General features: G+C 36.8%; 1 protein-coding gene across 7 annotated transcripts in view; it reads right to left on the bottom strand.

Moving 5' to 3' along the window:
• SGCE (sarcoglycan epsilon) overlaps positions 1-17,235 on the bottom strand; it is a 77,723-nt gene that overhangs the window by 12,225 nt on the left and 48,263 nt on the right. For 6 of the 7 annotated variants that reach the window (XM_081971666.1, XM_081971664.1, XM_081971667.1 and 3 more), the window contains 5 exons: positions 13,305-13,427; positions 12,360-12,517; positions 11,497-11,569; positions 9,779-9,977; positions 4,126-4,288 (listed from right to left, as the gene is read on the bottom strand). In XM_081971666.1, coding sequence (XP_081827792.1) covers positions 4,126-4,288; positions 9,779-9,977; positions 11,497-11,569; positions 12,360-12,476 — 552 coding nt within the window. In that variant the 5' untranslated portion in view covers positions 12,477-12,517; positions 13,305-13,427. Of the gene's footprint in view, positions 1-4,125; positions 4,289-9,778; positions 9,978-11,496; positions 11,570-12,359; positions 12,518-13,304; positions 13,428-14,932; positions 16,162-17,235 lie in introns of those variants that run through there. The other variant, XM_081971665.1, reaches the window with a different exon arrangement.

The raw sequence follows: 17,235 nt of genomic DNA, 5'->3' as shown, positions 1-17,235 counted from the left end.
GCTAGTCAATTGTTAGAAACTCTACTGCAACAAACCTATCCCAACTTACAAATACAATGGCTTTTGCTAAACATTGCCCACACTGCATGCTCTTGATTGAGGGATAGAATCAAGCATTAGTACCACTTTAAAATGACTTGGAATATTGCATCAATTTTGGTCATCACAATATAAGAAGATGCTGAAACTCTAGAAAGAGGGCAAAGAGCAGCAAAGATGATTAGGGGACTGGAGGCTAATATATATGAAGAACTGTTGCAGGAATTGGGTATGTCTAATTTAATGAAAAGAAGGACTAGGGGTGACATGATAGGAGCCTTCCAATATCAAAGGGGCTGCCACAAAGAAGAAGGTAATCTATTCTCCAAAGTGCCTGAAAGCAGGATAAGAAACAATTTTACAGAAACTGACCAAAGCCATCCTAGAAATAAAGAGTACTTAACAAGTATTCAATGGAGTTTACCTTCTATCCGGGGTGGACATGCCCAACATGCGCACTTGATGTACGCTGCATGCACAGTACAATAAAAATTGTTCTGCACATGTGCAGAAGCAAAAAACAAGATGGTGGCACCTATGGCGCCACCTGGAGAAACGGTTGGGGGCGTGGCAGGCCTAGGTCGTTGCCGGTTCCAGCGACCCAGGCCGCCAAACCACTACCCGTTCGGCTGAACCAGTCAGAACTGATAGGAACCCACCACTGCTTCTATCACTGCAGCTTTTTTAAGAACATGTTGGACAACCACTTGTCTGAAATAGTATAGGGACTCCTGTTAGACAAGTGGGTTAGATTAGAAAACCTCCAAAATCCCTTCCAATTTTTATTCTGTTATTCTGATTTGGTTCCTCTACCTACAAATGGATGCAAAGGAAGAACTCCTAGGCTTTCCATTCCCAACATCCCTTGAAAACATCCAACATATCTAACATCCTTTGAAGATCCGATTATTTCACCAAATTTATTATCCTTAAGGATGCAAACACATTTCCTAGAAAGCTGAGCTTAGCCTTGCAAAATAAGGAGACTGTAAAAAAAGCTCTTGTCGACTCTCTGCACGATTTTATTGCAGTCCCATGTAGCTGATGAAAGAAAATGCTCCAGTAGCAACAGCAAAAGCACTTAGATTTATATACAGCTTCACAATGCTTTCCAGCCCTCTGTAAGTGGTTTACAGAGTCAGCATATTGCCCCCAACAATCTGGGTCCTCATTTTACTGACCTCGGAAGGATGGAAGGCTGAGTCAACCTTGACTCAGTAACACTGACAAAAGCACAGATCTTCTCTAGAAATATGTACAGTAGCACGTTTGCCTGCTCAAATTGAATGTTTTATCCCCTGGCTTTTACATTATGGAATATTGTAAGCTGAAAAGCCAGAAATAAGGATCCATCATTCCTGGCATGCGTTTCCAATTATGTTATAGTTATTCCCCCCTCTCCCCAGGAAACATGGCTGAATTGTTATTCAGGGGTTCAGGACAACCATATTGGGAGCAGACCTGGAGTCTCTCAAGGGTGGCTTTGCAGGGGTTTAGATATTATAATTTCTATAGATTCAAATAATTGGTTTTCAAGCCATTAAAATCGCATGTGATGGCAGCACTGCTACAATTTAAAAGGTGTTAATTCCTTTTGATCAATGTGTATATTTCACAATCACAGATAAAATATGAATAGGATATATAGTTAGTGCTTAACTAAGAATCATTCATTAGTGACCATTCAAAGTTACAATGGTGGTAAAAAAGCGACTTATGGCTGGTCCTCAGACTTATGACTTTTACAGCATCCCCATATGATCAAAATTTGGGCACTTGGCAACCAGCATGTACGTATTTACGAGAGTTGCAGCGTCACAAGGTCATTTGATCATAATTTGTAACCTTCCCAGACAATTTCTGACAAGCAAGTCAGTGGGCGAAGCTGGATTCACTTAATGACTACTTGATTCACTGGAAAAACTGCAGTGATTTGTTTAACATCATGGTAAAAAAAGACCATAAAATTGTGCACAACTTATTTAACAACTATCTTGTTTGGCAAAAAAAAAAATCTGTTCCCATTTGTGGTCATAAGTCAAAGACTATCTATAATAAAGTCTTAGATTAGACCAGATTCAAACTTTATCCAAAATTCTTGAACATAGCTGATTTTGGCTGATCTCCAAAACCTTATCAGTACTGAATCTGGTTCAGTACTTGCAAAAAAGGCAACAAGGAAACCTGCAAGACTTTAAACAAATTAGGAAGGAGAAAAACTCCAGAAAGCAATGGGAAGCCTCTTCCATATTGCTGCTAAGAAAACCGAATGGCAATGAAGTTATTGGAATCAGTCTCAATTTATGGATGTCTATATATTTAACTTTTAAAATATGTCGTACCAACAATGTATCTTGTATCTTCTTTGACCAATAGGAAAATACATCACAAATCCTGCTAAAAGTGCTACTAACTGTAATTTTCTAAAAAAGCAAAGGCTATTCTTTAAATAATAACTTATTTGTAAATAAATGTAAGGACATAAAGAGCTGGTTTATGCCAACTCACACCATTAGTCTAATTACTGTATTATCTATTCCATTCATTCCTATTTATGTTTTGATGACAACTGTCAGAATCCCTGTAGAATAAGCTAAAAGAGGCTGGGTGATTCTGACCGACAATATTGTATCTGTACTGGAAATGCTAGGAAGGTATTTTGATTTTTTTTTAAAGAAGAAGAAGAAAATTACTCTACATTCATGTGTCTATTTACAATTATTTTTCTTTGATTGCTTTCAAGTACTGTGCATCAAAGCCATTTATTATCCAAATTTTACTTCTATTAGGGAAACTGGTTAAAGGCAAAGATGCAAATAATGAAACAGTATGCTAAACAATAGCCACTTTGGTGTAGTGGTTAAGGCAGGGGTGTCTTGAGTATGACACCCTCACCTTAACCACTACACAATACTGGCTATCATTTAGCATACTATTTCATACTCAAGACCCGCGGGCTGGATCCAGCCTGCGGGGTGCTTAGATCTGGCCCAACTGACTACCCTGAAAACAGCAAGGGACCAGCCCACAGTGCCTCTGCCAGAGAAAACAGAGCTCGGGAGGGCCATGGGCGGCCCTCCTGAGCTCCATGGGCGGCCCTCCTGAGCTCCATTTCCGTTGGCAGAGAGTTGAAGGAAACTGTCACAGCCTAAAACAGAGCTCGGGAGCCCTCTTTTGCTGCAGAGCGCTTGGGCCACCACAGGTGACCCCAACATAAGTGACATCAAATTAGCCACACCTATCTTGGCCATGCCTCCCTCAACGTCAAACACAACCCTGATGCGACCCTCAATGAAACTGAGTTTGACACCCCTGTGTTAAGGCATCAGGCTAAAAACCAGTGAATTCTAGTCCTGCCTGGGATAGATGGCCACCTGGATGACCTTGAGCCAGTCACTTTTTCTCAGCCTTGAAAGGAGGCAATGAAAATACTTATGAAAAATCTTTCCAAGCAGGGACTTGTTCAGGCAGTCTCTAAGAATCAGACAGGACTGAAAAGAACATAAAAATGCAGAATACCCACAGAATTAACAAGAACAATAAATCACAGTTTAGTTTTCTTCAATAAGTTAGACTTTCATCAGTTACAAAATGGCATCCTGGGGACAAGCACTACATATTTTCCAAGCAGGGGCATGGCAGAGCATTAAGACTTTCTTGTTATTTTCTTTTGAAGATGCTTCGCTTCTCATTCAAGATGTGTCTTCACCTCTGACAGGATAGTGGGGAATGGAAGGATTTATATTCCTTGCAGACAGCTGGTCATTTGCATCCTTTTAGAGGGTCGTTGAAGCACTTGGAGGTCTATCTGTGTCCTCAGGGTCACCTGAGTAGTGCTTCTGGTTTCTATAGGCTGCAATTTTTCATCTGGAAATCCATTCCTACTCCCACCATTCAAGGCTGTTCATCCCAAATTGTATAACTAAAAGACTGTAGAGAGACAACCATGACCTGGATGACCGAGAATCTCTACAGACATTAAGACTGCACGTGACAGAAATTATGCCCATCCCATGAAATTAACTACATAATAATTTAAACCTTGAACAGCTATGTTTTCTAAAACACTTCCATTCAATAACTCACCAAAGAAATTTTACACCAATCTATGTGAAACTGAGTACGGAACTTTTTATCACAAGTTATTATAGGTTCCATTTCTTGACTGCATCTCAGTTGATTTTGTGCATTTTCTACTTCCCGTAAGCAGGAGGAAAATGTAACATCTGCACCAACCATAACATAGACACTGCAAAAAAAAAAGTGGAAACTGTTTTAGGATGGTCATTGACAATTTTTTAAATTAATCATTTGTTTCCTTTCCTTTCTGTGAATGAAAACAGGTTTCAATTTTAGCAATTTGACCACTGTTGTCTAATTCAAGTTATTTATACGATTAATAATAGGAGCATAGACTGTAGTTTTATCAAATCTAAGCACATAAAATATGTAAACTAAATAATAACATGCTTTGCAAAATACTCTTTGGCAGCAAGTATAGATTTTCCTAAGGATAGATAAATAAAAACATTGTTTAAATATATATATATATTTTAAAGGTATTAAAGAAGAGATTGGACCACCATTTGTCTGAAATGGTATAGGGTTTCCTGCTTGGGAAGAGGCTTAGACTAGAAGACTTGCAATGTCCCTTCCAATTCTGTTATTTTGTTATTCTGTTAATATTCTGCTAAAGACTCATTATTTAGGAGTCAAAGTAAGCCATGCTTTCAAAAATAAAAATATTAACTGATTTAAGTTTCAGGTTTGTTATTATTGTTCCATGTTAAGTTTCTATTTCTCAGCCTGTTTTCAACAGCTTCAAATAATAGAGTAGCTTTCAAGTACTTGCACCAGAAAGTATCAAGGTAGGGTAGAAATGCCAGGAATATATAAAAACACTGTGAGTGAAATCCAATGGCATTTGCCTGTTTATTATTGATTTCTTTGGAAATCAGGTGTGAAAGCGTACAATTTTCCCTTTTCTTTGCAGACATGATTTTTAAGATGAGAGGAAACAAGACAATTATATTTCATATACTGGATTTCACCTTTAAATAAAAGCTCTTAGGAGATCAGTTCTAGCTTTTGAAGTGCTCAAACTGCTCCTGCAGATAAGGGTCATTGGGAAACTGGAAAAATACTTGGATTTTTCTATAATCTTCCTGGTATATTTTGTTCTCTTTTATTAGTTCCTTCCTACTTAAAATATGGGTGTAATTTTATGTAGATAAAAGATTACTCCATTCTTGGGCCTAGTGGAATGCTAATTTTCTCCTGCATCTGCTCTTCCACAAACATCTATAGATCTATTCTAGCCCCCTACTATGCCACCTCCCACATTCCTATAGAATGTTTAACACGGAGAGGAGGAAATGGGCTTTAGAATCTGCCTAGGTAGATAACAGAAACATGTTTTTGTTGTTTTATCCTATTGTAATTTCATATATGAATCTCAAGATAGATTTCATAGGGATTTCCTTACATCTCTGTGAGACAGATTGGGCTTTAAGAGAATAGTCAAAGCTAACCAGCATACTTCCAAGGCGACAAATGGCTTGAATCTTTCTTTTTCTAGTCTTAGTCTAGCATCATAATCATAATATATTTTTTTCTACTGAATGACATCTCCCCCTTCTCAATTAGTGGTAGGAATTTTTGGCTATCAAGAATTTGTCCTATCTATTTCAGCCAGTATGGCTTATGGTGAGAGATACCAAGAGTTGGGGTTTAACAATAACAAAAGAGATCTAAGTGGACAATCACTTAATTAAAAAAAAAAGCCAATAAACTCCTAGGCTGCATTAACAGAGGGATACAATCAAGATCATAGGAAGTGTTTATGCCACTCTATAATATCTTGGTAAGACCACACTTGGAATATTGCATCCAGTTTTGGATGCCACGATGTAAAAAAAGATGTTGAGACTCATTAAAGAATACAGTGAAGAGCAACATAAATGATTAGGTGACTGGAGGTTAAAACATAAATAGAACAATTGCTGGAATTGGATACCATATTTTTGGGGCTATAAGACGCACTGGAGTATAAGAAGCATCATGATTTTGAGGAAGTAAATGTTTTAAAAAGTTTTTGCACTCTACATGCCTCCAAACCCTCTGCACACCTCGTTTTTTGCAAAAAAAGGGGGGGGCATGGAGAGCTTTGGGAGGCTTGTAGAATGCTCCTGGGGTTGGGGTAACGAAAAACGAGCAAAAAGTGACCCATTTTTTTGCAAAAACAGCCCATTTTTTTCAAAAAACAAAAACAAAAAACGGCCATGCAGAGCTTTGGGAGGCTTGTAGAGTGCTCCTGGGGGCTAAAGGGGCCAAAACAAGCAGAAAACAGCCCATTTTTTGCAAACAAAAGAGCATGCAGAGCTTTGGGAAACTTGTAAAGTGCTCCTGGGGGCTGGGGGAGCAAAAACAAGCAAAAACAACCCATTTTTTGCTCATTTTTGTCCTCCCCAGCCACCAGGTGCACTTTGCAAGCCTCCCAAACCCTCTGCACGTTTGTTTTTGTAAAGGGGGTGACGTTTCAGTAGGCTAAAAATGCTGTATTCAGTGTATAAGACGCATCTAGATTTTCACCCTCTTTTTTGAGTGAAAAAGGGGCGTCATATACTCTGAAAAATACGATATAGATCTAGATTAATGAAAAGAACAACTAGGGGTTACATGACAGCAGTATTCCAATATCTAAGGGATTGTCACAAAGAACAGAAAATCAACCTATTGTCCAAAACACTTGAAGGCAGGACAAGAAGCAACAAATGGAAACTAATCAATGAGAAACCAACCTAGAACTAAGGAAAAAAAATTTGACAGAACAATTAATCAGTGGAACAATTTGCCTCCAGAAGTTGTGGATGCTTCAACAGTGAAAGTTTTTAAGAAGAGATTGGACAACCATTTGTTGGAAATGCTTTGAGGTTTCCTGCCTGGTGAGGGGAATGAACTAATACAGAGGTCCCCAATCCCCAGGCTTCGGCCCACAACCAGGCCGCGGGCTAATACACATGCATGCACACGCAATTCAACTCACATGGGTGGCAAGTCAGCATACACACACATGCACATGCAGCTCATTTTGCAGGCACACTGGCACAAGTCAAGCTGCACACACGTATGTGCAGGCCTGCTTCTCAAGCTGTCCTCTTCACCTGTCCCCACACCAGCTGGGCCACCGAGCCACAAAGGTTGAGGATTGCTGAATTAGAAGACTTCCAAGGTCCCTTCCAACTCTGTTATTCTATTCTGTTAACTTCTGGAGAGGATCCAGCTCTGTTTCTATTCAAAATTATTTTAAAAAAATATGAACAAAAGATATGACCAATTGGCCCAACAACTAGATTCACACACACCCTATAATCTAGATATGCAAGAAAAAAACATTGTAGAGATGTGTTATACAAATTAATCGGGGGAAATATTTACAATGTGAGTGAAACTGCAAAGGAGCCTTGTATAACAATCTAGCTAGGTTGTTGTATAACAACCAACCTACGAATTTTTATCAAAGTCCCATAAAAACCTTGCTTTGAAAGCAAATACTTAACTGCATCATTTAAACATAGGAGAGAAAGATTTTGAGAAATATGTTTTTACTATGCCTTGCTTCCTCTAGGCATTTTGACTGCCTCTACCTATCATATTAACACCTGTAGTACACACAAATTCCTAGCAGTAGGACCCAAATGAAACAGGGATATTGATTACAAAGCCCAAAGACAGCAAGTCAGATATCCTCCACTCAGAGGTGGTATTCAGCCAGTTCTGACAGGTTCTGGAGAACCGGTAGCGGAAATTTTGAGTACTTCGGAGAACCGACATATAGGCTGGATCCACCTCCGCTGCCTCCCAGCTGACCTTTTGTTGCACTAAACAGGAGAATTGAGCTGGAAAGCAGGTTAGTGGGGTGGGGAGGGAATGGCATGCCAACCCACAAAGCCATACCCACAGAACCGATAATAAAAAATTTTGAATCCCACCACTGCCTCCACTCCAGTATTTAGTTTTAAATAATTAACAAGAAAATCTGAATAATTTGTGGAAGTGGCAATTAAATGAGGATTGCCGTATTTTTCAGACTATAAGACGCACAGGTATATAAGAAGATTTCAAAGAGGTAAGTAAGAAAAAAAAAGTTTTGGTCCTCCCCGGCCCCCAGAAGCACTCTGCAGGCTTCAGCAGGACTGGGGTAAGACAAAAACACTCCCATTTTTCATCAGTGGGGACATTTTTCCCTGCTGAAGCCTGCAGAGTGCTTCTGGGAGGTGGGGAAGACAAAAACAGCTTGTTTTTGCAAAAAAAGGCCGGTTTTTTGCCCATTTTCCAGAAAATTGGGGTGTGGGGTGGGGCTTTGGGCAGCCAAAAATGGCTGTATTTGGTGTATAAGACGCACCAACATTTCTATGTCCGGAAAATATGGTAAGTAAAATTAAATTGAATTGAAAAATCTGTTTTTAAGCAAACACAAGTAATTTTGGAATTAATCTACAAAAAAAAGAAAGACAAAGAAAATTAATGCATAGATGGTAAGTAAAAGAACCTGAAAAAGGATCAAAAAGTATTCAGCTCTTTTCATAAGAGAACACAATTAGGGAAGGAAATTCTCCAAAAAGAATTTAAGCAACAAAATGTGACTGTAGGGACATTTATCAGTTTCTCTCTTCACACTTCATGTTCCGGCTGTCTATCTATCTATCTAGGGCTGCAGGTGGGAGACTTACTAAAAGGGTGATTACAACTTAAGGATAGAGATTAACATTCATTACAAATAGGAAATTCTAATAATCTATAACAGTGTTTCTGAATGTCGGCCATCTTAAGATGAGTAGACTTCAACTTCCAGAACTCCACCAGTCAATTCCACAGATCTAAACAGGTTGAGAGACATTGATTTACACAATGAATAATAAGTTAAATAATGGACAGTTTAAGAACAAGGCAGAACTACTGATCTCTGAAGTTATTCCTCTTCCTAGCCTTCCCTATTAAGAAGTTGCAAAAATAAATTGTGTTAAAGGTACAGGTACAAGTTTCCCTTGCACATATGTGCTAATTGTCCCTGACTCTGTTTCAAAGCCGAAAAGCAAGCACTGTCTGAAGATGTCTCCATGGTCATGTGGCCGGCATGACTAAACACCAAAGGTGACAGAACACTGTTACCTTCCCATCAAAGGTGGTCCCCATTTTTCTACTTGCATTTTTTACGTGCTAGGTTGGCAGAAGCTGGGACAAGTAACAGGAGCTCACTCCGTTACACAGCACTAGGGATTTGAACTGCCAAACTGCCAACCTTTCGATTGACAAGCTCAGCATCTTAGCCATTGAGCCACTGTATCCACTCTCGGTAAGCAGATAGCTTTTTTTGAACACAATGAGCTATGGATTGGAGGCAAAACTCTGCATAGGAATTCAAACTGGGGAGAATTAGTAATATTTGTCTTGATGTAGAAGGTTAAAAACCAGTTGAAGTGCTCATTCTACTTTGGACTCAGGCATCATGTCAAGGCAAAAACATCATCCAATCAAAACTAAAATCATCAGTTCTTTCCTTCCTTCATCCTTAAATTTGAAAGAATAATTCCTTCTAGCAGAGAGATGGATTAGACTCACAAAACAAGAATTAATTATTCATTAGTCCAGATGTCACCACTATTTTTTTACTGATTTAAAAAAATAGATACTAAACTACTTAATAAATAATTGCTACTGCAGAAATATAACTTCTTACCCTTCTTTCATGTCATTAATAGGAAGGGGCACTCTGCCTCCCCTATCAAGAGCTGATGTGATATTTATGGCATTCAGGCGCTCAGGCTGCCATACGTTTTTCACCGCTCCAAGGAAGTCTCCAAGAACCTCACTGGCCAACATTTCCTCTACATTCATGTTTTTAATGAAGAATTCTGCTTGATATGGTAAAAGAAGATCTAATTGCAAAAAAAAAGTAAATGTGTCTTAGACCTTTTTCAAATTTACTAAAAGAGACGGACTAGTAAATCATAAATTCAGCCCAAAATTTGTGTTGTTAAGCAACACATTTAAGTGAGTTTTGCCCCATTCTACAATCTTTCTTGTCACAGTTATTAAGTGAATCACTGCAGGCAAAGATAACCCATTGTCTTTGCCTGTTAGAAAGTTGCAATATATGACCCTGGGACACTGCAATCATCATAAATATGAATCAGTTGCCAAGCATTCAAGTTTTGATCATGACCATGGGGGATGCTGCAATGGTCGTAAATGTGGAAAATGGTCATACGTCACTTTTTCTAGTGGCTTTGTAACTTCAAATGATCACTAAATGAATTTGAGGATACGTGTATAGCAGTACTAGGTTTTTTAATCTGCATGAATAAATGTAAACATGCCTAAGAAAGGCACAGTCTTTTAAGTGTGATTATAAGACCCAGAATGCTACATCCCATGGATTGATTATTTGTGCTGGGACCTCTCGTGCAAGCACTGTCTGAAGATGTCTCCATGGTCATGTGGCCGGCATGACTAAACACCAAAGGTGACAGAACACTGTTACCTTCCCATCAAAGGTGGTCCCCATTTTTCTACTTGCATTTTTATGTGCTAGGTTGGCAGAAGCTGGGACAAGTTTTTGATCCAAAACTGAAAGATCACTACATTATTCTCATTTAATAATAGGCCATGACTAGGCCAATTTAGATGTAACCAATCAGAGCATATTCAACTTTGGAAGGAGTCAGTCATTCTCTCTTAACCCAACCTACCACATGGGGTTGTGGGAAAAATAAGAGGAAGAAAGAGCAGTTCAACACCTTGAGTTATTTATAAAAATAATGAAGGAAGGATATAAATGCATACAAATACTGTGCAAATACAAACTGATACCATCAATGATAATATTTCAGAGCTATGATTATTGTATTTTTCGGAGTATAAGATGCACCTTTTCCCCTCAAAAAAGAGGCTGAAAATCTGGGTGAGTCTTATACACTGAATACAGCAGAGTTTTACCTCCCGAAACTCCACTCCCTTCACCCAAATGGCCATGCATAGCTTTTAGAAGGCTTTCAGAGCGCTCCTGGGGACTGGGGAAGGCAGAAATGAACGAAAAATGGCCCAATTTTTGCCCCCTTCCCAGCCCCCAGCAGCACTCTATAAGCTTCCTAAAGGCTATCCGTGCCATTTTTTTTGACAAAAAATGAGCCCATTTTCACAAAAAATGGGCCCTTTTTAGGAGGTTTGCAGAGTGCAAAAACTTTTTTAAAAAATTTTCCTCTTCAAAACCTTGCTGCGTCTTATACTCCAGTGCCTCTTATACTCCAAAAAATACGGTATATGATTTGACAACATACAGTTTCCAATACACTTTTCCCACTACTTTTGCCTTTAATTATTTAGTAAAACTTAAACGATTTATATTATTTATCAACTGAATCATCCAAAATGCTGAGATAAGTCTTGAGGACATACCTTCTGCTGACATTATATTAATAATTAAATTATGTCTTGCTGTCTCAAAGGTACGTCTGTTATAAGCAGTGATCTAATAATGGGGAAAAAAGTGAAATGGTAACTAATCATTATATGTTTTAAAGGATAATATGGTAAACAATAATAATGGTTATCTTAAATTTGTTGCAAATAAGTGTTTTTGTTTAATCTTCTTTTACTGAAAAACAGAAAATCACAAAACAAGTTATGACAGTGGTAATCTACTCTCCTTTCAATTATAATGTGACTAAAGAAATTTTGAGAACTATGGGGCATTCCAGTACTGATGGATGTTTCTGTCAACATACATTTTCAAAAAATAAACATTCTGCAAAGTAAATACCTCAATGATAGTTCGCTTGCCCATGTTTTCTATGGTTGGTGACCCATAGAGCACACCATCACTATATGGTATTCTTTGGATGTAATGCAACCAGCCAGGTCTCTCAAGGTAACCCATTAAAAAGGTTAAGTTTCCCCTCACACATTTGTGCTAGTCGTTTCCGACTCTAGGGGGCAGTGCTCATCTCCGTTTCAAAGCCAAAGAGCCAGCACTGTCTGAAAACGTTCTCTGTGGTCATGTGGCCAACATGACTAAATACCAAAGGTGCACGGAACATTGTTACCTTCCCACCAATGGTGTTCCCTATTTTTTTACTTGCATTTTTATGTGCTTTCGAATTGCTAGGTTGGCAGAATCTGGAAGCTCATTCCGTTATACGGCACTAGGGATTTGAACCATTGAACTGCCACTGATCGACAACTTCAGCGTCTTAGCTACTGAGCCACCGTGTCCCTATGCATACATTTTTAAAAAAATAAACATTCTGCAAAGCAAGTACCTCAATGATAGTTGGCTTGCCCATGTTTTCTACAGTTGGTGACCCGTAGAGCACACCATCACTATACGGTGTTCTTTGGATGTAACGCAACCAGCCAGGTCTATCAGGGTAACCCATTAGGTTTGTATTAAATGTTATGGGGTCATTGTTTATCTCACCTGGATAAACAGAGAAAGTCATGTTAAGATACAGTTTCATCATTTATAGACCATATTTTTATGCTCGTTCCAATAGTAAATTCCTACTATTTAAAGATCCTTAATAATTTAGGTCCTATTTTCATTATGGTAATAAACCCCCCAAAAGTATAGCTATAGTTCATTACAGTTTTGACCAATAGTTATGAACTATTTGAAAATGAAAAATGGAATATATAGCAACCGCCACTGACTCCTAAATTGGACCTAACCTTAAGTTTAAATGACGTTGTTTCATTAATTGTGAAGGTTTTGCTGTATCCCTCTATATAGGAACAAGTATTAAATATGTTAAGAATGTTTGTTAATTTTACTATAATACTTTAATAGATTTGAATTCATGGAAATGAGAATAATAACATGTATCACAATAGATATTTTTTATAAAATGTAAATTGGAAAAGAGGTGATAGCCAAGAAAAATTGCAGGCTTTTTAACGTTACGTACATTTGTGATCCTTACAAGTTAGTCTAAAAGCAAAAAGATTAATGATTCTAAATATGTCAGTTGTAAATCTAATCAGAAAGAGAGAGATGATATTTTCACATCAAATTAACAGTGACATTTTTACTGGGACTCTAGCACAGTAAATATTTTTACACTTCCCTTTCTCTCTCATACACAGCCAATAGCTTTTGAGCTAACATTTTGTAGAGAAAGTAATGTTTATGTGATCTTCATAAAGACAAGTTAAAGTGGAAGTTAGGTAATAGTTTTATATGCCTTTATAATTGAAACATTTCTTACCAAGCTTTGCATAAGGAGGAAACTCTCCCTTAAAATATTCTCTCTCCAAAACATGAACAAAGAGAACTCCAGCAGAAGGATAAACATTTCGATCAGAATGCACTTTAGAGAGAATTGTGTACACTGGAAATCAGAAGAATAGAAGAGGACACAGCATGAGAAAAAAGATGCATGAAAAATAGTGATCACATATACTTATTAAAATAAACAGAAAAATATGACATGAAATACAAACTGCAAAATATTTCTCTGCCTTTTTTAGATATTTTCACAGCTATTCTTCAGGTATGTGGTCCCTGATACTGAACAATTTAGAATTTCAATCTTAATTATATAAAACCCAAGAAGCAATTTACAAGTCACTTTGTATGTAGCAAAACATGTCATTCAAAGCAGCTACATTTTTGACCAGTTTGATAAAAAGAAGAAAAGCATTTTCGTGGTATTGTATTTCTCCATTCATGTAGCTATTATGAAATGACTCTTATTGCAATCAATTTTATTTCCAAATATGCTTGTTACAGCAGTCTTAGTATGTTAAAAGTAAATAACACAGAGAAACAGAACAAAAGGAGGGCTCTGTTTGAAAGAACTTTCAGAATGCCTGTAATTTATGGCTAAATGCATTGTTTCCTTACTCCTGACAACCCTCTTGTTAAAATTATCAACCTTTCAGGAAATATATGTAATTGATAATAAATGCAACTGCATTCCTTGATGAGTTCCAGCTCATTAAGATCATTTCTCAATTTGAGAGGAAATGGCTGGGGGGCGGGCACAATTCTGATCGCTATCACATAAAGGGACACACATCCCACTGTTTTTAAGCCTGCATTATAATCAATATGAATAATAGTGTTAAGTGCACTAAATCTATGGATATACTTTATTAAAACTCTGTAAAATTACATCTATGAACATACATGTATGAGAACTTTAGGTGCAGGTTTTATATTGCTTTTATTTATCCTCTTCAGTTTTATTTTTCTTGATTTTTTAAAAAAATCTAAATAACATAATTTATTTATTTATATATATGGAATATATATGGAGGTTCTTGAGAAGCACTAGGTGGGTAGAGAAAAATGCCAAAGCCAGTCTGACTATCTGGCTGACTGTGTGAAGAACATAATAATAATCTATATAAAATAAAAAATAAATGCAGTATTATTTTAAAAAATCTGTGAGGAAGTCCTTGACAACAAAAAGTCTAAGGGAAATTCATTCTTTAAATTTCTCTCTAGTTGAACTGTTGTAGTGTTTACTTATCGATGTGTTACATGTGATTAATCTAAAACTTTGTATTCATAGGAGAACAAAGTAGAATCAATCTAAAACCAGTCATGTATAAGGTAGTAAAGATTTCAGTAAAGTATCTTAAATGATGTTGAAATATTAAATTAAATTCTGATTTTTACCCACATCATGACTATAGTCTCAACTGCATCAGCATTTCACAAACGTCTTTTAGCATTTGTTCACTTATATTAAGACTGAATTTATTTTTTAGAACTGCTACTTCATAAAAGAGGACAAAATTTTAGTTGGCTTCTAAAAGTTCAACAACGAAAGCTACTGACAAGTGGTAGTAAAAAGTAAGTACAATTAGGTCATTACATTCAACAAACCTGGAAGATAATATATACTTTCTATTCACTGTGTCCTAAGATATATGTAGATGAACTTTCCCTGTTACCCTTTCAGTGAATCGAGGATACACAGAAAATGTAATGTCTAAAATAATTGAAATACATAATTCATTAGATGCAATATTTATGACTTTTCTGAGGTGTGAAATACGTTGTTATTTAATCTTTCATACACATAACAAAAGTACTTTCATTTTTGATTTCACTGAGAATGAACAATAATTCTAATTACTTAGGTCATCCTGACAACTTATCGTAGGATACCCAGCTATCTTTGGTAAAGCTAAACTTATTTTAAATGCAAAACTTTTCAATTAACAGCCAATACAAGCATTCTTCAACTTACAACCATAATTGAGCCGAAAATTTTGGTCCTAAATTATGCCAGTCATTAAACAAGTTATCTCAGGACTATGCCAGATTTTACATTGGTCTTAAAGTAAATGCTGTGGTCATTAAGTGAATGTTATGGTCATTAAGGGAAACTGTGGTCATTAAGCAAACCCATTGTCTGCAACGGGCTTTTTCTGCCAGAAACAAAAAAACAAAATTCTGACTTTGATTTTAAAAAACCCATAAATAGTAGCCACAATGCAGGCTGTAGCAAGCAGCTATAAAAGTGGGCCAGTTTCTATGAACTCAAATTGCAATCATGTGACCATGGAAGGGGCGGGATCACAATTTTTGGGCTATCGCAAATTTAAATGGTCACTAAGCAACTTATTGTAAGTCAAGGGGACCTGTAATGCTCTGTGTGAGCTGGGCATTACATATGAATATTTAGATATATAATCCATACCCATTGGAAGCAACCTTGATGTTTTGATATGTTGCTGGGGTAGAAGCAAATCTTAGTTTGTTCACTCTGTCCCAAGCCAAAGACTATAGATAAGAAACATACAAGTCATGACAGAAATCTGAAATGATAACTTGTAGAAGATTTACAAATAGGGCATGGGATGTACAGAATGAAATTACCTAACAGTAAGCCTAAGGAGTGAACACTGCAGGTTGGCTATCCCACACTACACAAAATCCACATCTTCCATGTGAGCCTTAGGTATGCAAAAAATACTTCAATTAGTGATTTCTTCTAGATCAAATATATACTCTGGAATATCATCAGTTGGCTGATGGGAACAATAATATCCTGTGTAAATTGAGATCTAGAGAAGCTATATGCAAGCACATAAGATCATGCTTCAGGGTCAACTAATTGCATCCCACTGTGCAATGTATCCTACAATATATATTCTTGCTTTATTACACAGAGTTCTTTTTACAACCCTACAGTGTTTTCACATTAGCCAGTTATATTTCTAATCAAAGCAGGCATTTCATTAGCATATTTAGTCCACTAGTTCGAACAGTATTACTATTTAAATAATGTGGTGACCATATTGTGTGGTATTCTGAGCACATTAGGAAGAAATTAAGAGTAGTCCAACTATATTTGCTGTTCTTTAATCTTTGTCAGTGTAGAGTGACTACGCAATGCTTCAGATATTATTCTTAAAAAGTGCAATAGAACGATTAGGGATTTCCACACCTCCAAAATAATCTGCCAAATTAATCCCAAACTAGCTATTGGCAGTTCTTATTTAATCAAAGGAGTCCTATCTCAAGTTTTATAAATGTTCTTTCATCTCTGGTTATGGCAGCATGGTGTGTGTCTGTGTGTATTCCTTTTCCGCTTCCAACTTTGTCATGAAGCTCTTGCTGCATGGTCTCTTTTCCCACTGCAGTATAGGAAATGTTGCCTTGTCATAGGAAGTTGACTTATTTTATTTTATAAGTCACACTAGTACTGTATTTAATTCATTAATTGAACCAATATGTAATTATTCTACAGAAGCATTTCTTTCCCAAAACTTACTTTAAGATTCTAGAATTTAATCTAGCTATTCTCAGAACTAATGCATCAATTGTTTAGCTCCCCTCCAGTCTTATTCTCCTATTTTTAATTTTTTTATGTAAGATAGCTATCACAAAAAATTAAAATCAAAGCCTAAAATGGTAGGAACAATTTTCCCTAACTGATCCTGATATTTAAAATATCCTCTAAAATGAACTGAGTCAAGATCTATAAATGGGAATAATATGAATAAGAAGCATTATAAACAAATTATCTCACTCACCAGTTTACTAATGTGGTTAAGGAAATGCCAGTACGGAAGAATGCGTAATATTTTTACATGAAGCCATTATTTGAAAGAGGAAAATCACCAAAAGTTTAACTGAAAAATTTAGTAGCAAACAAAAAAATTAGAATGAGGAAAACA

This window comes from Natrix helvetica (genome assembly GCF_964273705.1).
Source record: "Natrix helvetica genome assembly, chromosome: Z".
In the NCBI taxonomy this organism is placed as follows: Eukaryota; Metazoa; Chordata; class Lepidosauria; order Squamata; family Natricidae; genus Natrix; species Natrix helvetica.
Note: the sequence above shows the minus strand (reverse complement) of the source record. Positions and strands in the feature narration are given on the sequence as shown.